The 27811-nt window shown below is 37.3% G+C and overlaps 1 protein-coding gene and 1 pseudogene across 1 annotated transcript; both read right to left on the bottom strand.

Moving 5' to 3' along the window:
• Nucleotides 1-2533: 2533 nt before the first annotated feature.
• Nucleotides 2534-4081, bottom strand: LOC131633328 (uncharacterized; annotated as a pseudogene).
• On the bottom strand, nucleotides 3947-7651 carry LOC131633327 (succinate dehydrogenase [ubiquinone] flavoprotein subunit 2, mitochondrial-like). Its single transcript, XM_058904047.1, has 8 exons — nucleotides 7447-7651; nucleotides 6603-6848; nucleotides 6402-6511; nucleotides 6021-6188; nucleotides 4947-5085; nucleotides 4720-4860; nucleotides 4376-4461; nucleotides 3947-4286 (listed from the first exon to the last, which is right to left on the bottom strand). The coding sequence occupies exons 2-8, from the start codon at nucleotides 6637-6639 to the stop codon at nucleotides 4194-4196; spliced, it is 774 nt and encodes a 257-aa protein (XP_058760030.1). The 5' UTR covers nucleotides 6640-6848; nucleotides 7447-7651; the 3' UTR covers nucleotides 3947-4193.
• Between the last annotated feature and the right edge of the window lie 20160 nt (nucleotides 7652-27811).

Genomic DNA, 27811 nt, shown 5'->3' with positions numbered 1-27811 from the left:
CGGTCATTTGAAGATGATACCTTGATTCATATGAAATCCACAAAACGGCAGTTCATTTGGAAAAAGTCAACTGTGTGGGTCAACCTTTGAACTTTTAAGGATTCCAATCATCATCAGATGATTATATAAGACATTTAACCAAGAGAAATCAAGAAAATTCATCAAGAATCAAAAGGTAAAAAAAGTCAAAATTAGGGTTTTAAGTGATTTTAACCTAATTTTGGGAATTTCAAATTTTGCTTACACACTCAAAAATCTCCCAACATGAAAGTTGTAGATCTTAGTCAAATAAACAACTTTGTCTCTAATCTAGTTTTCATCAAAAATGATTATTTTGAGAGATATGGAATTTTGAAGATTATGTTAAAAAAACAGAGAAAATTTTTAAGTGTTTCACTTAGATTTTTCTTAACTTTATGGCCATTTTTCTCCATGATCCCAAAAGAGTTTGAGAAAACTTTTAACAAGTGATTTGAAGCATGTAGCAAGGACTTTCTAAAGAGATCAATAGCATGAAAGTCCATGGCTTGAGCTAAGAGATATGATTTTGCAAACAAGGCTCCATGAACACTTGAATTCAAGTATGAACATGAAGAACATGAAGAACTAACTTGCACATTTGTTCAAATCTGAAAGAATCTTCCAAGTACAACCCATATAACTTGTTCCAAGGACCATAATCAGAAGATTGCATTTGCTTTTGAGCCATTATCCAAGTGTTATAAGCATTGTCCAAGATTTCATTCCATTTCAAGACTAAAGGCACCATTGCTATTTTCATAAAGAAGCTTTATACACTAAGTCAACTCTCCTTGAGGCTCTCAAATGTCTCTTATGTACCAAAAGCATTACAAACTCAACAAGCAAGTTTCGATGTTCAAAATAAAGTCTCACAAGCATGCTTGAGCCTTGTAACTTCCATTGGAAGTCCATTTTTTTCATTTCTTCACAAACAAGTAAATAGGTACAAGTATCACATGTGAACTCAAACTTCTGAGTATTTTACCTCCACAAACCCTAAATTGTGCCTATAAATAGAGGCCCTTGCCTCTTGCATCAAACACACCAGAATTCTCCAAGTCATACCTCACATGAAATTCTCATTTTTTTTCTATCTTTGTATTTTTCTAGTGATTTTGAGTTCAAGTAATTCTGGGTGTCAACCAAGGTTTCAAACAATTTCTAAATACCATTTAGAAGCTATCTACCACTTCCATAACCTCCCATAACCCCTCTAACCAAAAATCACCATTTTCCCCTCCATTAAAGCTTCACAAAGGTCTTAACTTGCCCAAACTCAAACCAAACACAAACCTACCAAACCAGGCCTTCAAACACTTCCTATATACCTTATAGAAGCTATCCATCATCTCCAAACATTACCCAAACACCTCAAACACAAAATCACTCTTCACCCTCCATTAAAGTGTTACCTTGAACCAAAAGTTTTAACCTTCCATTTGGCTCGTGCGTTTTCAGGCCTTTTGTTTCAGATACCTTCTATATCACATATAGAAGCTATCTAGACACTTAATCCAATTCTGTAACATATGGAACCAAGAGTTCCAACCATAAATTTTTCATTTTGTAGGTGCTGATCGGTCACCATTTTACACTCATTTTCATCATAAATTCGACACACGATCATCATGTTTGGTAACACTTTATGTTTTTTTCCAAATGTTTTCTTTAATTGATCTAGTTTCAAGTTTCACTAGTACAAAAAGGTTAATTTACACCTATTTTTTATTAAATTTACACCCATTTTTTCAAATAAAAAACGGGTGTATATTCACCGGGTGAGAAATGTCTAACAAATTTACACCCGTTTAAAAACGGGTGTAAATATATGTTATATTACACTCTATTTTAATAAAAATCGGGTGTAAATATGTTCTTAATTACACCCTATTTTATTAAAAAACGGGTGTAAATACGTTCTACGTTACACCCTATTTTAATAAAAATCGGGTGTAATACATTCTTAATTACACCCTATTTTATTAAAAATCGGGTGTACATATGTTCTACGTTACACCCTATTTTAATAAAAATCGGGTGTAAATATGTTCTTAATTACACCCTATTTTAATAAAATTCGGGTGTAAATACATTCTTAATTACACCCTATTTTAATAAAAATCGGGTGTAATTATGTTCTTAATTACACCCTATTTTAATAAAAATCGGGTGTAAATACGTTTTTGATTACACACTATTTTAATAAAAATCAAATGTAAATATGTTCTTAGTTACACCTTTTTTTAATATAATTTACACCCTTTATAAATGAACAAATTATACCATTTACACCCTATTTCATACGCTACATTACACCCTATTTTAAAAACATTTAATTACAACCAACAACAAGAATTCAAGTTTTCAAAATAATATTTATCATTCTCATGTCATCATATTCTCATGTCATCATTCAACAATACTTTTACATATTTATATATACCAATTTAAAATAGGTAAAAACTTGTTGAGCTACAAAAGACGTTAAACAAATTAACACCCTTAAAAAAATTCAAAAGTTACTATGATTGTCAAGCTCTTCTGACCCCTTTTCACCACTCTCCTTTCCTATAGCTTTTAGAAGCGCTTCTTTAACATCTCTAACATCGAGATGGATCCTCTTCCATAATAATCCCTTCCATAGAAAACCCATTTTTACAAGAAACACTTGCTTGCTCAACATTCCCGCACATCTTTTCAAAAGCCTCTAAAATAGCAACCAACTTGTCACCTTTCTCACATGTGACCTTCACCATAAAAGCTCCTGCCCTTATTTTCTCTATTTTAACATCCTGTTAAATTTTGTAACACATTAAATATAATCATCAATATCATGTTATTTGTGTTCTCCTAAGTCAAAAAGGTTAAGATAAAAAACATACCTTGTTATAATTGACATTATAATTCAATAGGTAGTATCTTCTAGTGGCTACCAAATTTTCATACTCTCTTTTGACATTTTCCAGTGCAAGCTTTAGCTTCTGTATATGCAGAAAATTAATTCTAGCAATAAAATTAAAAAACACCAAAAATAACAAAACTCTGTAACGGTAATAATATGATGTGAGTAACAAAACTTACTCGTGTTGCAAAACCATCATTCATCCATAATTGGTCCACCACTTCATTGTAACAAGATTGCCAAACCATTGATGTGCTAGTTCATGAGCTACAGTAATTTCCACCTTAAAAGCAACCAAAGAATGTAAGAAATATTTTATATCCTCCAAATATTAATAGAAAAGACTGGATTTGAATTTGAGATTGGGATCTTAAGCCAGAGACAAAAACAATTTTTTGAAAAGAAAACCACCCATTGTTTGTTAGCAGCATCAAAATGCTGATCATCATAGAGTAAAGTAACAAAACCCTAGTGATCAACAAAGTAACTTCATTTCTCCATTTAATCAATCTCTTTATCACACTTATAAACAAAAACAACCTTAGAAAATGCAGTTATCGCGGTGCAGTGAGAAAAAAAATGTCATCCCTATGATGAAGGGACTAAGATTCACATCACAAATAAGAATCAGATTTCAAAACACGCGTAAATAAGTAAAAAACAATAAACTAATTTACAAGAAGTGAAGATCAATCAGTGGCTATCTTTTAAGCATACCTACTTCCTTTTGAGCCAAGCAATTTAAGCATCCCCATTGAAAGAATGGTAACAATCCTTTCAACGAGATACAGTACCAGAGAAAGCCGTGCCACTGGCCTGACCTAGAGCATTAGAATTAATATTTGTCACTAAACAATGTTGAGGTAGAAATGTCATGATGTGCAAAATAAACAAAAATACTTAATTAGCACAATTCTATTTCCACAATAAACTTAGAACTTACCACAAACCGAGCCACCTCTGTGGCATTGTGAACCGCAAAGCTTTTTGGAGTGATTTCAGTGAGAAGCAAAATGGCAACCTTGTTCAAATACAGAGAGGAGAGAAATCAGATCTCATGAAAAACAATTTGGAAACAATTCTATGACCTTGGTGTCTCTTCTGTTTGTGTGTGTATAACGGAACAGATAGTGACCAAACCAAGCAAGAGTCTAACATTAAGGCTTCAAAACAAAAGCGATGAATAATGAGATTATATCACAAAAGCTCATTGTGAATTAGGCGATAAAATAAAACTCACTAATATTCATAAATTATTCATATAGTGGTGTCAGTGTGCAACTCCAGCACGTGCAGCCATGGCATTGCCATCTCCAGTGCATGTATGTGCTGAGGTTGCTGAGAAGTATGCCCTACCATAACCCTGGTGCAGAATAAAATATCTCAATGATCCATAACAAGCAAGTGCAACAAAAACTTCAGTGACAATAAACCACAGAAAAATTATGTTACCCCTGTGGCCAAAATTGTTGAAGCAGCTTGGAAACGATGTAGTGTCCCATCCTCCATATTTAAGGCAATCACTCCTTGGAAAGTACCTACATATCCAATATGAAAATTAGTTAACATAATCATTATAAATGGAACAAACAGATATTTTTTCCTCTCGTTCACCACTGTAACATGTTTGATAAAGCAATTGGTATATAAAACATAACTTATTTAAAATCTGTAGAGAACAAATAAGTCAATTTATATGAAGAAACTGCTTATTAATGCCAATGAAAGCTGATACCTTGGTTAGAGTAATTTATTGCAAATTAAGTGAAAGCAGGCTGTTTTCAGCAACAACTTACCATCACTATTCATTATAAGATCCAAGGCAAAATATTCCACAAAAAACTGTGTATTGTGTCTCATAGCCTGGCCATAGAGAGTGTGCAATAAAGCATGTCCAGTTCGATCAGCAGCACATGCACAACGGTAAGCTTGACCACCTGTATTTCAGCCATAAATAGAGGCTCACATCAGACCTCTTCTTAAAAGAAAATGTACACAACCCTGCACCAAAACCTGGATATACCTTTTCCAAAGTTTAAGCTTTGGCCACCAAATGTACGCTGATATATTTTTCCCTCCTCTGTTCGAGAAAAAGGCAACTCATAATTCTCTAGTTCAATAACTGCTTTTGGCGCTTCCCTACACATATATTGGATGGCATCCTGATGCATCAAGAACATGAAAGATAAAAACATCCCAAAAGAAAAATTTCGTTCATATGTACTTAGCATATTCAGGAAAAGAAGAAAGTTTTACTGCGAACGTCCACTAGTACGTTTTATTTCACAACTAACTATATGGGGAGAGAAAAACTAGAATTGTAGGAGAATATCCAACTTAATATTTTTTTCAAAACAAAAAGTCGACAAAGAGCTGATTAAATTCCCATCTTTCATCAATAAACAATATTCTGTTCCAAGTTTAAAATTTCACATTTTCATGTCTCACAAAGTAACAGTGGAATGTCAAACAAGGATGAGTTATGTGGAAAAGTCGAGCGATAGATGGTGTCAAGTGAAACCAAATTCGTATTGATGGGATATTTGGGACCCAACTTAATTCACCTCGTGTATCTTAAAAACCACACTTGATTCCAGAGATACACTTCCAAACAAGAAAACAAAAGCGCGCTTGTGTAAAGAAATACACTTCCAGACAGGAAAAAACTATGTTTTATCTAGATTTGTAGTTCCAAAGTTCTTGGGGAAGTAAAAAAAGCCGGGCTCGATATATTCATCAAGAAGTCTACTATATTAAAATGTTTTTAAATTAAAAACAACAGTCAAATCTTTTTGCCATTAAATGGGATCCTTGTCTACACCGTCACCCACTGCAATAGAACAAAAGACTACTATAGATTATAAACTAGAGGGTTTCTCAAAGTTCCAACGCATAAAAAATTTACTACACCTCAACCAGATAAATTCTTTCTACACAGTCCGCACTCATACTGGCAACCAACCAAAAGACTCAACCAACAGAATCCATAACAAATACCCATATTTCAAAATCACCAATGCAATAAAAACCTCTCCCTATACACATGCATAACAAACAACCCAAACAACAGTTAGCAAAACTACAAAATCTCATATACCTGAGCTGCAACAGTATGTGAACGAGTTGGGAAAAGCTTAGTAATACAAGCAGTATTGAATCCATGTTCCGAAAGTCCAATAGCAGCTCTCAAACCAGCACCACCAACACCAACCACAACTGCATCGTAAGTATGATCTACAACAGTATAAGACGAGTTTCCACCATTCTGCAAAACAAACAAAAACCATTTAGCATCAGCAAAAAAACTCAACCCTAAAAAACAGGAAAAAAATTCCAGACAGGAAATCGAAGAACATGAATCGAAATCTAAAATCTACAGATTGTATCCAAAACTTGCAAAATGAAATGCCATGATACGATCTTAAGTGAATTACGAAAAACAAATGAAAGAAGAAGGTGACGGAATGAGATTACGTACCATAAGAGAAGCTTCTGTGAAAGACAGAGATCCTGAGGTATGATGCAGCTCTTGAAGCCCATAACTGCCGGCAAGCCATCTTTCTCTGTGATGTGTATAACGAGAGCGGTCTATTAATGAATAATTTTAAAGTTAATTTAGCTCTTAGTTATAAAACAGATGTAGGAGAAATAAGCTTGAGTATTGAGAAGAAGTTAATACCTGTTACTATAGAGAACAGATCCGAAATTGAAGGCATTTCACAAATGAAGGGATTCCCGAGTAAGAATGGCAACAAGTGATGTCCTGGTTAGAAGACCTTAAATTGGTCGATTTGCCAAAAGTTAATGCAGATACGGTTGGATTCCGAACATCTTGTGAGCCTTCAATATCTTCATAAAATACACATTCGCAATTGTCCAAGCTTTTCACGTCATTGCCTTTGTTCTTGAGGCTTCCTTTGAGAACCTGTTTTGTAAAAAAAGAAGAGAACATTTAGGTCATGGCAAGAACATTAGGTTCTAAAGAGCTTGTTTATGCAATTGAAAATGGAGTTTCATCCAACTCACTCCTCATGAGCTCAAGTACTAAACCTAACCACTCAGTCCATTCCCACTCCCTAACTTTTCTCTGGCTTCACACGTACAAGTTGCGGTTCCTTTCACTGTATAATTGACCCGACAACCCAGAGAACATGGAGATTTTTTCATCTGCAGCAAATAACCCATTTCACACCCTTGCAGAACCGAGATTCACACGCTGCAAAACCCACAACAATAACTCTTATTCTCACCCTGCGGAAAACCGCAAAACAACACGAAATCACACTACAAGACAACCCAAAATCTGACTCTGTAAAAATGATCCCTAAGACTCAAGAAAAGCTCACTCAAAACAATTTCACTTCCTGAATAAGGAGTAATGCTTAAATTTACTAAAATAATCATACACAACACAGGACATTCAAACAATAGGAACTAATTTCTGAACCAACAGTCTATTTTCAGGAGTATAAAACCCTAATTCTTCAGCTACCAATGCATGTGCTCAAAGTATAAAACCCTACCTTCGTTTTACCAATGCGATGTCGTCCTGTGAAATGAGCGATGGTGAACATTCTTCAGCTTCGTTGCCGTCACTGCGATGGTGAAAAGGGTTTGGTGAAATGCGATGAAACTGGGTTTGGATTCTCTATGAGAAGAACTCAGAAATTCGTTGAAAATTCTGATGCGGCTTTCTTCTTCGATTCCGTTTTCGGTGAAATTTGTTGAAAACTGGGGTTTAGAACGAGAGTTTCTGAAAACTGGGTTTAGAATGAAATTAGATTATTATATTCGATTTATTATACCATTAATATTCATAATAATGTTTAAATTATCTTATAAATTTAAATTTTCATTAATTTATTAATAATATTTAAATTATTTGTTAATATGTTACATAGATTTGAGTTATAAAATTAAATAAAAATTTGTATTTTGAGTTATAAAATTAAATAAAAATTTGTAGTTTATATAAATTTACACCCTTTTTTCAATTAAAGGGAGTAATTGAAATTTGATTATAATAATATTTTTAATTTAAACCCGTTTTTAGAAAATAGGGTGTATATTGTCACATGATAATACTTAAAATGATACTTTATTTACAAAATTGTCACCGCGTTTCTTATTTACACCCGTTTTTAGTATAATGGGTGTAAATTTTAAAATTATATTAATCTTTTTGCACTAGTGTTTATTTGTGTGAAGTTTGTTTTTGTGTCATTCTCATTCTAAATTAGATGCTTTTGATCTCGTTTGGTAATGGTTTCAGGTTAGCTTCGGATTTATGGAAGATCGCATAGCCAAGAGGTGTGAGAAAAGGGAGCAAAAAGCAAAAAAAGAGCATATGGGCAGAGGCGGACACGGTCTGACCGTGTCACCTGACACGGCCGTGTCAGACCCCCTGAAGAAACTCAGCCCTAAGACCAGAAGCTGACACGGTCTGCCCGTGTCAAGTGACACGGCCGTGTCAGCTGTGCGGACAGAATTTCTGAATTTTGGTTTTTCCAATCTTTTTAAAGTCCAGAGGCAGTTTGGGTATTGCGGCGGAGATCTGAAAACCTAGAGGGATTAAAAGAGGATTGAGAGACAAAGAGAAGACACTTTTTGGATCGTACAAAAGAATTCCAGAAGAGAGCAAGATAGCGTTATCAAGGTTGTGGAAGACGAAGAGATTCAACGGTGGAAACCATTGAAGATCAGAGTTCTCCTAATCTTTTGTAAATGTCTAAACTTTCTGATTTTGGTTTCTTGAATATTATGAGAGGCTAAACCCCCCAATGTCAGGGGGGTGTACCTGATTTGAATTGTAATGACTTTTGAATTACGTATTTCTTTAATCAAGTATTAGTTTTATGCAATTTGATTGTTTAATGTTTTTATGCCTTCTTTGTCGGAAAAACAAAGATTGATCTACGGTTAACAATTTGTAGGACTACGGTTGTTAAGGTTTTTAAACAATTTGATCTAGTAGTTATCACCTAGGACTAGGGATACCGAAAGGTTATTTGAACATTCTTGATTATTTACATCTTTGGTTTGCAAACCTTTGTTTCTAAGGACTTAGGCAATAGGATTGCAAACCAAAAGGCTTTCCACTAAGGACTTAGGGAAACACCCTTAAGAATAAATAGTTGCAGTCTATGAACTTGTTGAAGAGATCTTTTTACAGAGTCATTATAAGGAAGATCAAACACCTACCCTGGCATTACCTCAAATTACATCTAAAAAGTCAAACTTTAATTTCAGCTTATTTTTATTATTTCTGTTATTTAAATTTACTTATTGCATTATAACAAAACACCTATTTGCTCTTTTGTTTAATTGACTTAAATAACTTGTGTTTCCTACGCAATCCTCGTGATCGATACTTGGGGTAAAACCCATTATTACTACATCGGTGAAAATAGTACACTTGCTATTTTTCCGATCAAGTTTTTGGCGCCGTTGCCGGGGATTGCCAAAATATAAGTTTTATTTTAGTCAATTAAAATTTTATTGCTCTGCAATTAAAATTCTTTTTGCTGAAATTTTTATTTGCTTATTTTAATTTTATTTTTTTACTTATCTACTAATCGATTTCTAATCTTGTATGCGAGGTAAGGCCTCAGCTGAACTTCTTTTTAACGCAGAACCAGAAAGACTATTGAGAGCACGACTCCGAGAAGTCAAGCGAAAAAGACTGGCATCGAAAGAAGACTCCCCTGTAGTTTCAGAATCAGAAGACGAAGAAGTAATATCTATTCAGTCCGAGCAGTCAGATTCTGAGCCTGAAACTATGGCAGCTGATCCACCTCCTCCAGAGAGACTTTTGGGTGATTATGGAAGAGCCAATGCACCGCTTGGAAGAATGACCATTGTAAACCAACCATTCAATGTTGCACACTTCCAACTTCATCCTTCAACTATCCGACAGTTGGAGAGCAAGCCGTTTGCAGGACGAATCAATGAAGATGCAAATAAGCATCTACAAAGATTCCTCACCACGACAACGTCATTAAAGATTGAAGGTCATTCTGAAGAAGCTAAGAGACTTGTAATGTTTCCTTTTACCTTATCTGAAGATGCGGAAGAGTGGTTTTACTCACTTCTAGCGGGAAGCATCACAACATGGCAACAGATGGAAACCGCTTTCTTGAACGAATACTTCCCCGCATCAGTTTTCATCCGAAAAAGATATGATATTGTAAACTTCAAGCAGAAAGAAGGGGAATCGTTGGGGGATGCATACAAAAGGTTCAAGAGATGTTTGGTTGCATGTCCTACTCATAATATGGACCCAACCGAGCAAATGCAGACTTTTGTTAATGGTCTCCGACTTAAGACAAAACAGCTTATCGACACTGTTGCCGGTGGCTCAACTAACTTTGCAACAGCCACTGGTATCAAGAGAATCATAGAAGCGATTGCCGCCAATGAGCACATTGAGTTATATGACCGCGCTATGAGCCAACCAGAAGGAAAAATTGATTTGAAGCTTGCTGATCAGGTGGTTAAAATGGAAGAACAGATTGCAGCTGAAGTAGAAAGAAGATTGAAGAAAATGAATCTCGGTGAGCAGAAGGTAGCACAGGTTGAGCAAACCACCTCAGTTATATGTGAAATATGTAGTGGATCGCATTTTGCCATGCATTGTGTGGCAACGCAGGAACAGGTGGAACAGATTCATATGTTGAGGCAAAACAATCCTTACGCCAATACATATAATCCGGGTTGGAAAAATCATCCCAATTTTGCATGGAAGGACCAACAAGGAAACTTTCAAAAGCAAGGACCAACCCAATATCAATCTCCAGCTCAGTCACAACAATACAGACCTCCTCAACAACAAGTTCCCTATCAGCAACAATTCCAATATCACCCGCAACAGTTCCAATCTCAAGCACATCAACAATTGCAGCAACAGGTACCGAAGAAGGCTGAATGGGAGATAGCTATTGAGAAGATGGCAGCTCAAAACTCTCAATTTCAGGAAGAAACTAGGAGCAACTTGAGAAACACAGGGGCGTCAATCAAAAACTTAGAGATTCAAATGAGTCAGATTGCCTAACAAATGACCAACACTCAACCACAAGGCGCTCTCCCAAGTGCCACGGTTACAAATCCCAGAGACAACAATCATGTGAACGCTGTAATTACCAGAAGCAATAAATCCAATGACAAACCGGAGAGGAATTTCGAGGATGAGGATATGTTGATCGAAGTGGATGTCGAGATTAAAGAGAATGAGGGTATAAGTCAAGAAATCAAGAGGGACGAAAGGGTAGTAAAAGAAAAGATAGTTACACCAAAACCGGCAGTTAAACTCCCTTTTCCCACGAGAAATAGGAAGAAAGAACAACATGAGAAGAATTTTGAGAAGTTCTTAGAGATGTTCAAGAAACTTGAGCTGAACATTCCTTTCTTGGAGGCACTTGAGCAAATGCCCACTTATGCGAAATTTATGAAGGATATCATTTCAAAGAAGAGGACCATCGAGAGTGATCCGATTATTCTAACTGAAACTTGTAGTGCTATTTTGCAGGGAATGAAGATTCCGGTTAAAAAGAAAGACAGAGGTTCAGTAACTATACCATGCACAATTGGTGATAGGTCTTTCAAGAAAGCACTGATAGATTTGGGAGCAAGTGTGAGTCTTATGCCATTATCCATCTACAAGAGATTGGGAATAGGTAAAGTACAGGACACACGAATGACACTCCAGTTTGCTGACCAATCAATTAAAAGACCTTACGGAGTGGTAGAAGACGTGTTGGTGAAAATCGACAAGTTCGTATTTCCGGTAGACTTTGTTATTTTAGAGATGCCCGAAGATGAAGAGATACCAATCATTTTGGGGAGACCATTTCTAGAGACCGGGAGGTGTTTGATCGACATAGAGGAAGGTACAATGACCTTGAAAGTCTATGATGAAGAATTGAAGATTGATGTGCGCAACACTATGAAGTACAAGGATGATGTTGCCACAAGTCAACACATTGAGGTAATTGAGCAAATTTGTGACGAAGAAAACTCTTTGACAAAACAGAAGTTACCCTTGGAGAGAGTTTTGAGTCTATCAATCTTCGAAGAAGAGGAGGTAATTGATGAAAAAGATAGTGAAGTTTTAGCCATGATGGAAATATCGTTTGCCAAAGATTCTCGCCACAACAGATGGGAGGATCTAAGGCAACCGTTAGTTGAAGAAAGTAAAGATGAACCAAAGAAGGGGGCTGAACTAAAACAATTACCAGAGAACCTCAAATACGTCTTTTTAGACACTGAAAGTAAGTGCCCGGCTATAATAAGTTCTCACCTTGAATTCCTTCAAGAAGATAAGCTTGTCAAGGTCCTTAAAAAGCATAAAAGTGCCCTTGGATGGTCAATTGAAGACTTGAAAGGAATAAGTCCAACACTTTGCATGCACAAAATCTTAATGGAAGACGATCACAAACCGGTTGTCCAACCTCAACGGCGACTGAATCCAGCAATGAAGGAGGTGGTTAGAAAGGAGGTGGTAAAACTTTTGGATGCCGGGATGATCTACCCAATATCTGACAGTTCATGGGTGAGCCCAGTTCATGTAGTGCCAAAGAAAGGTGGAACTACCGTTGTTAAGAACGAAAAGAATGAGTTGATTCCCACAAGGACAGTTACAGGGTGGAGAGTCTGTATTGACTACCGAAGACTGAATCAGGCAACAAGAAAAGATCACTTCCCGTTGCCTTTCATCGACCAGATGTTAGAAAGGTTGGCGGGTCATGACTACTATTGTTTCCTCGATGGTTACTCGGGGTATAATCAGATAGCTGTTGCACCAGAGGATCAAGAGAAGACCGCTTTTACATGCCCTTTTGGTATTTTCGCCTACAGAAGAATGCCATTCGGGTTATGTAATGCACCGGCCACATTTCAACGATGCATGCAATCCATTTTTTCCGATATGCTGGAGAAACATATGGAAGTGTTCATGGATGACTTCTCGGTTTTTGGTAAGTCTTTTGATAACTGCTTAACTAACCTTGCTATTGTTTTAGAAAGATGCCAACAAACCAACTTAATCCTAAATTGGGAGAAGTGCCACTTCATGGTGCGTGAAGGTATAGTCTTGGGCCACAAAATTTCTCATAAGGGAATAGAAGTTGATCAAGCCAAGATAGAAGTCATTGCAAAATTGCCTCCTCCCCTGAATGAAAAAGGTATCCGAAGTTTCTTAGGGCATGCGGGTTTTTACCGTAGGTTCATAAGAGATTTCTCAAAAATAGCAAAACCTTTAACTACACTTTTAGTTAAGGACAAAGCTTTTGATTTTGACAAAGCATGTGTTGCAGCATTTGATACACTAAAACAAAAATTAGTGTCGGCACCAATTGTTGTAGCACCAGATTGGTCTCTACCTTTTGAGATCATGTGTGATGCAAGTGATATTGCAGTAGGGGCGGTGTTGGGACAACGTAGAGAAAAATTGTTACATGTTATTTACTACGCTAGTCATGTGTTGAACCCTGCACAGATGAACTATGCAACTACTGAAAAGGAGTTGTTAGCGGTTGTTTATGCCTTTGATAAATTCAGGCAATATCTGTTGGGTTCTAGAGTCATTGTTTATACTGACCATGCTGCCTTGAAGTATCTTTTTGCTAAACAGGACTCTAAGCCAAGACTGCTAAGATGGATCCTACTCCTTCAAGAGTTTGATGTAGAAATTCGTGACAAGAAAGGATCTGAGAACACTGTGGCAGATCACTTGTCTCGAATGTCACCAATTGAAGAGACAGAAACCACACGCCCAATAAAGGATGAGTTCGCAGATGAACATATCCTCGCTGTTATTGGTGTACCTTGGTTCGCCGACTATGCGAATTACTTGGTAGGTGGTATTATCCCTGATGATTTTGACTATAACCGTAGAAAAAAGTTTTTACATGACTGCAGGTTCTACTTGTGGGATGATCCCTACTAATACAAGAAAGGTCTTGATGGGTTGATTAGAAGATGTGTACCTGAAGAGGAACAACGAGATGTGCTGAAAGCATGCCATGACTCAGAATACGGAGGACATTTCAGTGGTGATAGAACAGCTGCAAAGGTCCTACAATCTGGTCTATATTGGCCCACATTATTCAAAGACGCTCAAAGCATTGTGAAAGAATGCGACAGGTGTCAGAGAACAGGGAATATCTCAAAAAGAAATCAGATGCCTCAGAAGGGTATTCTTGAAGTGGAGTTGTTTGATGTGTGGGGTATTGATTTCATGGGACCATTTCCACCATCATATGGGAAGAACTACATCCTTGTAGCGGTGGACTACGTCTCTAAATGGGTTGAAGCAGTTGCTCTTCCTACAAATGATGCCAAAGTGGTGGTGAATTTCCTCAAGAACAACATATTTTCCAGATTCGGTGTTCCCCGAACACTCATAAGCGATGAAGGTACTCATTTCTTGAATAAGTTAATGGAGAATCTGCTGAAGAAGTATAATGTGAAGCACAAGATTGCAACAGCTTACCACCCCCAGACTAGTGGTCAAGTAGAGGTATCGAACAGGCAAATCAAGCAGATCCTCGAAAAGACTGTTAGCACCTCAAGAAAAGATTGGGCGGTGAAGCTTGATGATGCATTATGGGCCTATAGGACGGCTTTCAAAACACCCATAGGCATGTCACCCTATCAGTTGGTCTATGGTAAAGCTTGCCATTTGCCACTCGAGCTTGAACAGAAGGCATTTTGGGCTTCTAAATTCCTCAACTATGATATGGTAAAAGCGGGTGAATCCCGTATCCTTCAACTACATGAATTAGAGGAATTTCGAGATCAAGCCTATGAAAATGCGAAGATATACAAAGAACAAACAAAGAAGTGGCACGATCAGAGGATCATCAAGAAGGATTTTTGGGAAGGACAACTCGTGTTATTGTTTAACTCGAGGCTGAAGCTGTTTCCTGGCAAATTGAAGTCCAGATGGTCAGGGTCGTTTGTTGTACACAAGGTTTTCCCACATGGTGCGATTGAAATTAAAAACCAAGCCACTGGGGATATATTCAAAGTAAATGGACAGAGGTTGAAGCCCTACTATGCAGGGCAGGAAGCTGGAACAATTGATCATGTGCATCTCACCCAGTGAGGTGGGCGTCCGTCGAGCCAGGCGACGTTAAACGAAGCGCTTAGTGGGAGGCAACCCACTGTTTTATCTTTAACAGTTTTCTTTGTTTATTGCTTTTATTTTGTAGGTTGTTTTGAAACACAGCTATCAAGGGGGTGAAGAGAGCAGGAGCTACAAAACAGACAAAATTTTGGGAGCACAGTGTCTGACACGGTCTGGCCGTGTTGGCTGACACGGCCGTGTTGCCTTGAACAAAAAAAATTGAGAAAGGAAAATTGGTTCTCCAGACCCGGACACGGTCTAACCGTGTCACCGGACACGGCCGTGTCGTACTGTTGGTATTTTTTTCAGGACAAGAATGAATTTCCAGACTCGGACACGGTCTGACCGTGTCGCCTGACACGGCCGTGTCAGCGAGTCAGCTTTTGAATTTTTTTTCTTTTTCCTGTGGGTCCCGCGCGCCCCACACTCCAAAACCCTATTTGTGCCTTCTCTCACTTAACTTTTTATCTTTCTTCCTCCTTCTTTCTTCTTCCCCCCCCATAATTTCAAACACAACTTTGCCTCCTCCATTAAAACCCACACACAAACCTCCACTTACCCCTTCAAATATTCAGATTTTCCCCACACCCACTTCACAAAAAGTGTTCCTCTCATCACCCTCCATCCACCTACGGTAGCCGTTTTTCACTAATTCGAATTTTCAGTTTTTGTAACTTTTCAGGTACCCAAAATGCCCCCAAAGAGTGGTTTCAGAAGAAGACAAACCGAGGATGGCTCTTCGAGACCTTCCACTCGAGCACGGAGGAATGTCGAACCGGCGGCTGAGCCGACCAACGAAAATCCTCATGGATTCACTTTTATCAACCCTGCTCATGAAGTCCGGTATTCCAAACTTAAGGACCGACGGTTAATTCCAAACAGGTACATGTGTCCCGCTACTCTTGTTGAATTGGGTTTGTCTGAGGATGTTCATAGACTGTTGAATAAAATAGGGCTGCTAGATTTTATGCTGCGTACAACACCTACTTATGAACGGATAACATTGGAGTTCTTAAGTACGGTGGAGTACGAGGTCCATACGGAATGGGAAAGGAGACTCCCTATGTGTACCGGTGCAATCACTTTTCAATTGTTTCAGACTGAGCACCGGTTAACTCTAGAGGAATTAGGTGCTATCCTTGGTATACCCACTGAGGGACCGGGAAAATTGCCTAGTGATTTTGAACCCGGAAGGTTTTGGGGTAAGATCACAGGAACTGAATATATCGCAAAAGATGCGAAGGCCTCCCGGATTCATAATCCATGTTTTCGTTATGTGCAAAAATGTCTGGCTTATTCTATGTTTGGCAGGGGTGATAGTCAGGGCGTTATCTCACAAACTGAACTTTTTCTGATGTCTTCTATGATTTCGGAGACTCTGGTTAATGTGGCGGCCTTTGTGGCTGCACATCTAAGCAAAGTGGGAAAAGCAGTTTCTGGTGACATTTGTGTTGGGGGTATCATCACTCAAATAGCTAGATTTCTCGGCTATGACCCGGTGGCACATCATCATGAGCCCGTCGCAGGTATGACTAAACTTGATATGCTTGCTTTGATTAACCAACTTGTGATACAGATGAATGGTACTTCTTATGAGTACAAAGTTGGGAAAACGGTGGTCATGAATCTCCCAAATCCTGAACGGACGTCCACCCTCAACGAGGAGAATTGGTGCTATCGGGAAATCTTTAGGAGCAGTTATCAGTTTCAGCGGAATGAAGAGAGTGCACACCTACAAGGAGAGACGGGTCAATCATCACATGGTGGTACCCAATCTACCTCTTTCACAAGTGAAGAATGGAATTGGATACATGGCGAATTCGCCGATCTAAGAGGTGAGCAAGCACGCCAAGGTCTAGAGCTACACCGTCAAGGAGAGGAACAAACCCGTCAAGGCGTGATGATGACGGAGATGCACAGCATGATGCAACAATTGATGTTGCATTTCCCTCCTCCTCCTCAGTAGGATGTTCGGTAAGTCCTCTCCGGCGAGTACGAAAACATTGCGGACAATGTTTAGTGCAAGTGGGGGAGGGATTTTATCATTATTGTTTTCTTTTTTTTTCGCAGTATTATTTTCATATTTTAGTATTCCTTTTTAATTTGTTTTGTCTGAAGTTTTCTTTCTAGTTGTATCAAAAGTGTAACAGGATGAAGATTGGTGTCGAAGGCATGAAGTGATGAGTGACAAATGGAAGGACGACACAACCAAAAGCTAATATCTCAAGGCACTTTGAAAGTTGATGTAGCCAAAAAATAAAATGTCGGACGCAATGTGGTGAACGGAATTGAGCAGTTGAGGGACGAAATCAAGCCGGAAAGAGAAGTCACACGACATTGAGGGTGTGCGGAAGCTGCAAACTTAACCTACCTGGTGAGGATTATAAAAAGCCAAACACTTAAAGAGATCACCATGAGAGTAAAATCAGGTATGTCTTTATCTCCCTAATTTTGCGTCTATTCTATCAACATAACACAATTGAGAAATCACACAAGAGGCAGTTGCTTGTTGTTTATTTGTTTCATCTCCCAGTCATTGTTTTCCTCCATTGTTGTTTTGTCTTGTATGTGAACTTGCTAGAATTATAGCAAGCAATCCTATTGGGGTCCAAACTGCGATGTAACTTGCCAGAACTATGGTAAGTGAGAGGTTCACAAACTGCGATGTAACTTGCCAGCACTATGGTAAGTGAGAAGTTCACAAACTGCGAGTAGCTTACCAGCACTATGGTAAGTGAGAGGTTCACAAACTGCGAGTAGCTTACCAGCACTATGGTAAGTGAGAGGTTCACAAAATGCGAGTAGCTTACCAGCACTATGGTAAGTGAGAAGTTCACAAACTGCGAGTAGCTTACCAGCACTATGGTAAGTGAGAGGTTCACAAAATGCGAGAAGACTTACTAGAACTATAGTAAGTGAGGGGTTCACAAACTACGAAGACTTACTAGAACTATAGTAAGTGAGGGGTCCACAAACTGCGAAAGCTTACTAGCACTATAGTAAGCAGGGGTTCACTAACTGCGAAAACTTACCAGAACTATGGTAAGTAGGGGTCCACAAACTACGAAGACTTACTAGAACTATAGTAAGTAGGGGTTCACAAACTGCGGAGGCTTGCTGGCCATAGCAAACCAATTACACAACCAACAGAAGGTCCTCGCTATTCCTTTTCAGGAACCTTTCCAGGAAGTCTCCTTCAAGACGTATTCCATCCTTTCTAGGAGCTTTTCCAAGCATACAAGGTTTTTCAAACGATTCCTCAATTGGGTTTATCACGTTAGCCACTCGGCAGTGATATTCTCCAAAACATCACCAATAACACGCAAATGTTTTATCTTTCTTTTCAGAATTACTAACATACTTCAATGGACATAACTAACAATCATGCATCATTCAACTAACATACCTCATTCATACATAATGCATATACATACACCGCTCTCATTTATTTTGAGAAGCTCAACTGCATCATGCATCGCATGCATCATAAGCATTGCATAAAATTCAAGTTGCCTTTTCAGGCCATGCTATAATCAAAGTACAGGGTTCCTTCCAGAAAGCATTTGCTTCATATGCTGAAAAATGGTGTTTACCTTGGGTGGCATCTGTAAGCCCATCCCTCACGGAATTTATTCCCAACGCATGCAAATTTCAGGGCATTTCAGTGTCCAATCATCTTCTACCTTTAGATCACGATAGGCAGACGTGCCTATCTGATTCTTCAGGTTTAAGAAGATTGAACAGGGGCAGCTGTCATACCCCAAAATTTGTCCGATCAAATCTACGGCCGTTAATTCATCAAGGGTCAAAATTAAGAGTCATGGGGTTTGACATTCCTATTGTCAAACCCGCTCTCTTATAAGATATCCTAGATAAAATGGGGTTAAGATTAGCAGGAATTTGGGCTCAATCACTTTTCCTATTTACATTTACTTATTGAAGTATTATTACTAATTTTTTTACTAATTATTAATATTTAACATTATTAATTTTTGTTAGTATTAGGATTAGCTTTTATTAATATTATTAGATAGAATTAGGATTAATTAGGTTTTTATTTTAATTAGGTTTTGTTAATTATTAGAATTATTAGTATTATTATTATTATATTATTCATTAACTTAGTTGGGCAACAGGCCCATTAGGTATAGAAATACCCTAAATTGACCAATATAAAAGAAAAAGATTTTCTAACAAAGGGGGACAGGTTTGCTAATCCTAATTCTCTAAAAACACGTACAGACAATAATATTTGGAGGCTACTACTGTGCATTATTAGGGAAATCGGTTCATTGGCAGAAGAAAATTATGAAAAATTTAACCTCTACGCACCAATTTTGTTTCACGTGAACTTCACCACAAAGATAAACGTTGATTCTAACTATATTCTGCTTTCTCATGAATCACTAACATCATCTAATAGTTCAGGAAAATATAGAAAGACTCTTTTTGCAGGGAGAAGGATTGGCCGAGTTTCAAGTTTTTTTCTCAAATTTCCCAAAGACGTTTTGCAAAGTGAGGAGAATTCAAAGGGGTTTTGATTGCCAGAACGCAAGCTGTGGGCGGTGGTGAAGCTGTTCTAATTGTTTCCCAGGTCTAGCACGTGCAGAATTTGTATTTCACAGGGTCACGGTTCGGGCTCCATCGAATTCGCTCTTGCGTTCATATGTTTATGCATTGTTTATATGTTTTGTTTGCTTGGTGTGATTAAGGTATTTGTTTAGAACGTTCCTGTACGTTTTAATTTGAGATTCATTGCGAGGAAGAAGATCCGCCATTGTTAGGTCAGCAAGGTTTGGAATTGGGGATTCTGTAATTAGAGAAAATTGGTTCAAACCATGGCCACCAATGGATTCGGTGGGGAATTTGCGATTGATCCATGTATTCGAAACTTATTTATCCATTGTTTCTTGCTAGATTCAGGTTCACAAGTCCATGGCTGCACAAGAACACGGCTAAAGGCTCTGGGTTTTTTTCAGGAAAAAAACGCAACAAGGAAGATGGCTGGGCGCGTTTCATGCTTAATTGAAATTTGGTTTGTTTTTATATTGATTCCGGTTCGTTTCCTTATCAACTGGTGTAATTGGCGCATATGGTTGAATTAGATAACGGATAACCAAGGGAACGGGTGTTCGATCCCTGGCGCCCTTTGTTTATTTTCGTTATTTTCTTGAATCAACTCAGTGTCGGATTTGGTGCGTGCGGCTGTACACACGCCCATAGGGATCTCCAATCTGGGCCGTACGAATCCCTATGATCCAGATCCAATGCACATCAAAATGCAGGACTACCATACACTATCAATAAGCTGCTACATAGGATTTCTGTCCAGGTTTTATTTAATTATTTTTATATTATTTGTATAAATATATAATTACTCTCAATTATTTTATATGCATATTATTTAATATAAAATTGAGTTAATAGGAAAATAAAATTAGGATTAGGCTTTAGGATTTCCTCCCGATTATTTTGAATATATCGATTTAATCTATTTAATTAGTTTTAAACTATTAGGGTTTTCCCGATCCCATTTGGCAAAAAAACAATTATTCTTACTAATTCTCTCCTCGACCCGACTAAAGCTATTAGTCGCAGTAGACGAGAGATAAGGATAATAAGAACAATAGACTCTAACTTCCCCTTTAACGGATAAATGGCGGATGAATATCTATTTCATCCCGCCTTCGAATTAGTCGACTCTCCATGTCGTACTGATCAAATATCTGAATGAAGCAATAAAGTAATTTAATTAATCCTTTATTTAAATTCTCTCCTCGACCCGACTAAGCCTATTGGTCGCACTAGACGAGAGATAAAAATATACAAAATTAAAATATATTTAATTTGCTGTCCGCGACGATCAATCTATCAATCTGAGTAACAAGCAATGCCCATTAATCTGTTAGCTATACTGATCAAATCCATTGATCACCGCATCTAACAGTGCCATATTAAAGCAGGGTTGTACGCCCAAAACCACATCTAAAACACTAAACCACGATACTACGGATTTACATCCTTTCAAACATTGCGATGTTCACAACCACGATAAGGTAATTCAAAATACCTTCGAACTTCGTATTTCAAAACAATTTCAAGACAACTTCAAAACGACATCAAATACATTCAAATCAAATTCAATTCTAAGGCGTACAACCCTGTGCCCGAACTACGTTGACTCTGATTCTCCCTAAGGAGATACGTAGGCACTTGGATAACCAAGGCGAGTCCCCCTCCCTAAAATCTCAATTTTTCCCCTATTCAATTCCTTAGCTATTAACCTTAATAATTTTAGCCATAAAACTGTTACCTTAGATTCAAAGCCATAGGAAAGGGTTGAGGGTGCCTAACACCTTCCCTCAACCTGATTATAATAACTTACCCTGAATCTCATAACTACGTAGGGTTTCCTATTCGCCCTTCAGAATAGGTGGCGACTCTAAAAGCTTAATTTTTAGGGCAGGTTGCTACAGCACCCTCGAACATGATACATACATACCATGCAATGATACTTTGAGAAAGAGCCTATCTGAGCTGTAGTATCGGGTAGCGACTATGCTCTCAACATACATCAAGAGTAGTCCCCCCACTACGTTCCTAAAAGTCAGGATGGGTTAAAGGTAACTAAAGGTCCTTAAGCTCCGACTCACCCACGGACATCCGCACGAACCTCCCTCATACAAGAGAAGCATGCAAACACCCATAGAGGCCTAACTTAAGCGTGAACTCTCATATTGACCAATCCTCCACATACATGAAGGAGGTCGCCATGACTATGCCACTTCCTATCTTAGATGTACTTGAATCCGGGTGTAGGACTCGTCCTTCAGTTAATTCCCAAAACGCCACTGAAAAATAAAACAAACAAAGCAAACAATAGAAAACATTTAAAGTGTTCCTAAACTTTTAAGGTGACCCCTCTTTTATCGAAATAGTCCCCAGCAGAGTCGCCAGTTCTGTAATACGGTGAACTGACTTTTATATAAATGTCGCGGTAAGCAAGAGTCGCCACCGACTTTTATTTTATCCAAACAAGTTAGAAAGGCTAAAAGAAACAGGAAAAAACCTTTTTAAAAGAAAACGGGTTCGGGGGTAATTATGAAAAGGGAAGGTGTAAGGCACCCTTTGCATCCATGGTTTTCCATGGGATCTTAATTGCTTTGCTCTTTTGATTTCAGAAATGTAGAAGAAAAAAGAATAGGGACTTTAGTTCGTAAATGAGCGTAGCCCTTTTGAAGGATTATGAGAAAGAATATGAAAATTTTAGAGCAAGGCAAAGCAATTAGGGGCAATTACCTTAAACTTAGATGATAGGTTTCTTTTAGCCTTTCAGGATGAAAGGATCTATCCTTGCCATAAGAGGGAAGGAAGCCTTTCGTTTGGAGGTTGAAGGGTCATCGCATTATCATTCGCCATAAGACTGACCCATGCCATAGAGAGGCAGGTAGTCTAAGGGAAGGATCAGAATAGCCTTTCGTAGGCAGCCAGAGGATACCTTAGCCTTTTCGTAGGCAACTTTCGAGGGTCGAGATCATGCATATCGAAGGCAGCATCATTAGGGACCATGATCTTAATCGAGGCAACTGGCTAAGGTATCCTCGTATTCGAGGGACTGGCTATTCTGCAAAACAACACAAGGCAACAAGGCAACAGGCAACAGGCAACAGAGAGGTTACCCCAAAAGTGTGCGTGTGTGCACCAATCACGTGATTATATTCAGAAAATTATCTTATAATTTAATTATCTAAATTAATTTAAGGCTTGCACTCCCTAAGATTACTAACCACACAATAATATAAACAATAATAATGGGGGAAGGGAAATTGTAACCAACGTTGGAGAGGGGAATTGAAACCAGCGGGATATAACTAAAACAAAAGGTTTAACACAAGTAATAATTGAGGTTTGAGTTTAGGGTTACCAATTATTCGTAGCCTTGGCAATTGACAAACCCTGAAGATTTGGAAAAGGAAGAATAAACAGAAAGCAAAATAGGGTGAGTGCATTATCGGTTCGGAAGCAAACAAAGCTAACCCCAAACAATAAAAGATAAAAAATTCAAAATAAATAAATAAATAAATGAGCACTTAGCTTTTAAATTTGATCTAACATGGTTGGCGGTCGGAGGAAGCCTCGGGGTTAACCCTGAAAATGGCAAGGCAAAGGTAGAAGAAAGAGTGAGTGTATGAACGGTTCAAAAAAGTATCAAGGGTAGACCTTAAAATAAAAAGGAAACAAAATAGACTTTGAAAATAAAATAATAAAGAAGTTGAATACTTAGCTTCGGATTTCGATCAGGCGCGTAGTCGGGATGTACTTGAATGGTAAACCCTGAAAAAGACACAGAAAGATAACATTTTTTAGTGTAGGGTTCGATCTTCGTAAACCTCACCAACCCTGATTTAGGGCACAAGTTAACCATGGTTACTAAAATAAATAAAAACCAAATTAATTAATTATTGGTTTTCAACTAATTAATTAAGTCAGCGAGAATAGGTTTTCGATTAAATAATCTAACCCTAATGAGCAATTTGATTAATTCAAATTAAATACTTAAACATGTTTATTAACCACTAAATTAATTTACCTTAAGTTAATTATTAAATATATATAAAAACTTAATTTTATTTAATTAGAGAAATATTCTTATTATATATATAAAAAAAAGAATTTGGGTAAAAAATAAATAAACTAGTAATAAATAAATAAATAGTTAAAATTGAATTAAATAAAATAATAATAATAAAAAAATGAAAAGACAAAGGAACTTAGCGAAATTGATTCTGTGTGGCTCTCTACTGCAGAGAAGTATTGAGAGACCTTTCCAGGGATCGAACCTGGGTCTCTAGAGTCCTCATGCGCATCGCTTGACCAATCGTGCCACCTGTTTTTGTTGTTAATGGCATATCCACCAAACAATATTTGGAAAACAAAATTTTCAAAATTTTGGCTAAGCAACTTGCGCGCCCAGCTTCATCTTCCTCGTGGAGACTTCTTGATGTTTTGCTACGAGTTGCCTGCGACTTGCCTGCGAAACCGGCCATAGCTAATCCCTGCACATTTATACCTCACAAAATACACAACATAAATTCCATATGACAGCATAAACCGATTGGAAATCATCATTTAAACACGATGGTGGCATCGATTTAACCCAATTCGGCCTACAATTGAAACCCCTAAGTTCAAACCTAAGAACCCTAACCATGGTGAATTGTGGATTCTGCAACGAAACTCAAATCAAAGCATTCAGATACGTTGTAAACATGAAGGCAAACACAAACATACAAGTAAATCACGTTTATGGTTTGTGAAATTGCGAAATCGAAAAATAAAAAAGTCACGCAAACCATGAGTGCGTGAGACGTGATTCTGGATGCTATAGGCTTGGGAATTGATCAGAATCGCCTCAATATCTCCCAAGGATTGCGTTTTACTGATCAAAAGCTCTTGAATCTTCCTGCAATTCCAAAACCGACTTGGATTTTTCCTTGAGTTTTGTTGAAGTTTTTGACGGGTTTCTTTAGCAGCAATCCTTGTTTTTGCATCAGAGTTACTTTAGGCATATATAGTGTGTGAATTAGGTTGATAATCTTGATCAAAATCTTCTGATTTAGATGATTGAGCCTTTGATTGAAATAAGAATAACTTTGATTGAAATTTCCTTGTTTTGGTCTTAAATTAACTCATCTCTTCCCAATCAATATTCACACGAAATTGGACCTAAAATATGTCATTTATGTGATTTGCAATTGATTAAAAATCAGCAATAAATCAACTCTTCATATGTTCCTTCAATTATTTGATTTTAAATTGTATTTTAATGAATAAAAATTCACCAAAAATAACATAAAAATCAAATAGTCATGAGGTTAAACTTGGACACTCTTGACAACCTTAGAAGCAAGTTTGGGTCATAAGAGTTGGGCCTCTTTGTAAAGAAACTCAATTTGAGGCTTTTTACTTCACATTTTCCCTCTCAAATTTGTCCAACTTTGACAAGGCATATCTCCCTTACATTTTGAGGTATGGAGGAGTTCTAGGACTTTTTAGAAACCTTGAAGAGTCCTCTAATCAATTTCTTTGGCCTCATATCGAAATTATTTTCCATGCTCCTTGTGTGTCCTTTTGAAAATAGTGACTTTTGTTGACTTTTGAAAAGGACTTATAATGTTTTGGTCCATATCTCCCAAATGAAGCATTTTTAGATTTGGCATGTGAGAGACAAAATTGTAGAGAATCAAATTTCCTTCAAAATGAGCTTTGGATGGAAAATTTTGGATGTACCATGTGAAAGTTATGGCTGGTCAAAGTTCAGTTGACTTTTCTTATACAAAACCCTAATTTAGAAACTTTTTGATTTGTTGATTTTTGATCTTTCCTTGATGAAACATGATCAAATCTTGATCAAATGGTGAATGATACTTCAATATGAGGATCTTAACAAAAAATCAGGAGTTTTGACTTTACTTTGACCACAGTTGACTTATAGGTTAACCTAGTCGACTATTGACTTTCTGAACAATTGAGTGACCAATTCTTTGAGATGAGACTTGATACTTGTCATGGAGATGATGTGAGATATATTGAGCCATATGAGATGCCTTGGAGCCATTGATTCACTATTTTTCCTTTTGACAAATCAAACCCTAGTTCTCTGATCTTTGCTTATGAGAGTGTGTCTAGGAGCTTTAGGTATTGATTTGAATTTGAGCAAGAGAAATAGCGTGGGCAAATTTTGGGGTATGACAACAATCATTATTAATTGTGGGCAACATCGAGGGGCAAGATCATTTTTTTTAGGCAACTTCGAAGGGACTTATGATCTTCTTATGATGATAATGAACTGAGGGCAACATTGCTAAGGCATCCTCGTGTTCGAGGGACTTGACTATTTTTAAATCGAAAAGGCACAGACAACAAGCAGCATAAGAAGGGTTACCATAAAGGTGTGTGTGTGCCACAATCAAGTGATTTAGTTCGGATATTTTTATGTTGTAAAATTAGTGATTCTAAATTCAATTCATAGTTTATCACTCCCTAGGGTTACTAACCACGCAGTTATATTGTACAGAAATTAAAATGCGGAAAAGTAAATCCTAAGTTATTACAAGGCTTCGGGTGGGGGATTACATAGCCAAAAACCCGTGAACGCAGAAAATAAAAGGCAGAAATTTAAAGGTAGAAAAATAAAACACTAAACTATTACATGGCTTTGGGGAAGTTACAATAAAATAGATCAGAAATTAAAATTGTAAACCTTGCAGTATATTAATAATTTAGGCAAACAATAGGAAATCAACAAGGCAAAGGCAAACCCCGAGTGGGGAAAAGTTAACCATAATTAAAAGAAAATCAGGTTTGAAAAAAACTAGACTAGGGTTAGTGTTTAAAATTTATTTTGATCAAAGCTTTTGATTAATTATTGGTTGGGAACCTAATTAATTTAGACTACTAATCCTGATTAAACTGATTGTTAACCCTAAATTAAATTATCCTAATTAGTTAACCTAAAATTAATTATCTAATTATCCTAACAACCTAATTAAATGAATTTTAATTTTAGCCTAAAATTGATTAGAACAATTCTAATTAAAAACTAATTAATTAAATTATTTATCGAAATTAAACCCTAAAACTCTAATTATTTCTAAAATTATAATTAAATAAATCAATTTTAGTTTTAACATAAAGCTAATTATTAAGTAATTAAAATCTAAGTTAAAAAGAAAAAGAGAAAAGAAAAGAAAAAAAACATTGGAATAATAAAAAATAAAAAAATTATGAAAAACCTGGCGCATGCTCCAGTGTGGAGCACCCAGGGAGGACCATGATGCGCATGCATCCTTTGGAACGCTGGATTAGCGGGGAATACGATCTGACGTTTGAGCACTGAGGGATCACCATATGCACGTGAATCATAACGCACCAGATCCAAGAGCTTTCCCAAACGCACGCGCGCCCTTTTTCCGTTTGAATTGGCCAATGGTGCGAAGACACGTCTTCGTCTTCTTCCTCTGCCCGTCAGCATAGGTTTGCAACGGTTTTTACCTACGGACAGTACTGTTGCTATAGCCCCTGCACACTAGAAAATGCTACACACACAACATAAATCATGACTAAAGCTATGGATCAGTTCGTACGGACCCCCTGAGCATGATTGTGTCAACGATTTGGGATAATTTTGTTTCAAAACGAAAACCCTAAATTAAAGCTTCAAAACCTTATAATGGTGGAATGCTAAACCTGCACGTAAACTCTAATTAAGCGAACCAGAAACGTCGTATGCATCAACATGAACACGGATATGCAACCAAATCACATTGAAGATGCTTAAATAATTGAAATTGACTTTAAAATAAAGAGCACAAACTGTGACCTATCGAAGACGATTCTTGACGCTTCAAGACTTGATAAGTATTGAGAAACGTTCAGGGATGCTCCAGGAACGCGCTTGTATCTTCAAAACTCTTTGAATTAACCTTGAATTCCAAGAACAATTTTGATTTTTTTTCTTGGATTTTAGTGAACTCGGTTAGGGTTTCTTGGAGGCAGAATTTCGTGTCCAATGTATCTGGAAATGTTATGGTTATATAGTAGACTGATTTAGGTTAACAAATTTGAACAAAATCTCCTTGAATCAACTTTTGCAAATTTGATTGGAAATTGATTTTTAAAGTTTCTAAAATAGGTCAATTTCAATCTTTCTCCTCCCAATCTTCTTTCCACGAAATTGAATCAAGTATATTGCCTATTTGATG

This window comes from Vicia villosa, unplaced genomic scaffold (genome assembly GCF_029867415.1).
Source record: "Vicia villosa cultivar HV-30 ecotype Madison, WI unplaced genomic scaffold, Vvil1.0 ctg.001112F_1_1_1, whole genome shotgun sequence".
Classification (NCBI taxonomy): domain Eukaryota; kingdom Viridiplantae; phylum Streptophyta; class Magnoliopsida; order Fabales; family Fabaceae; genus Vicia; species Vicia villosa.
Note: the sequence above shows the minus strand (reverse complement) of the source record. Positions and strands in the feature narration are given on the sequence as shown.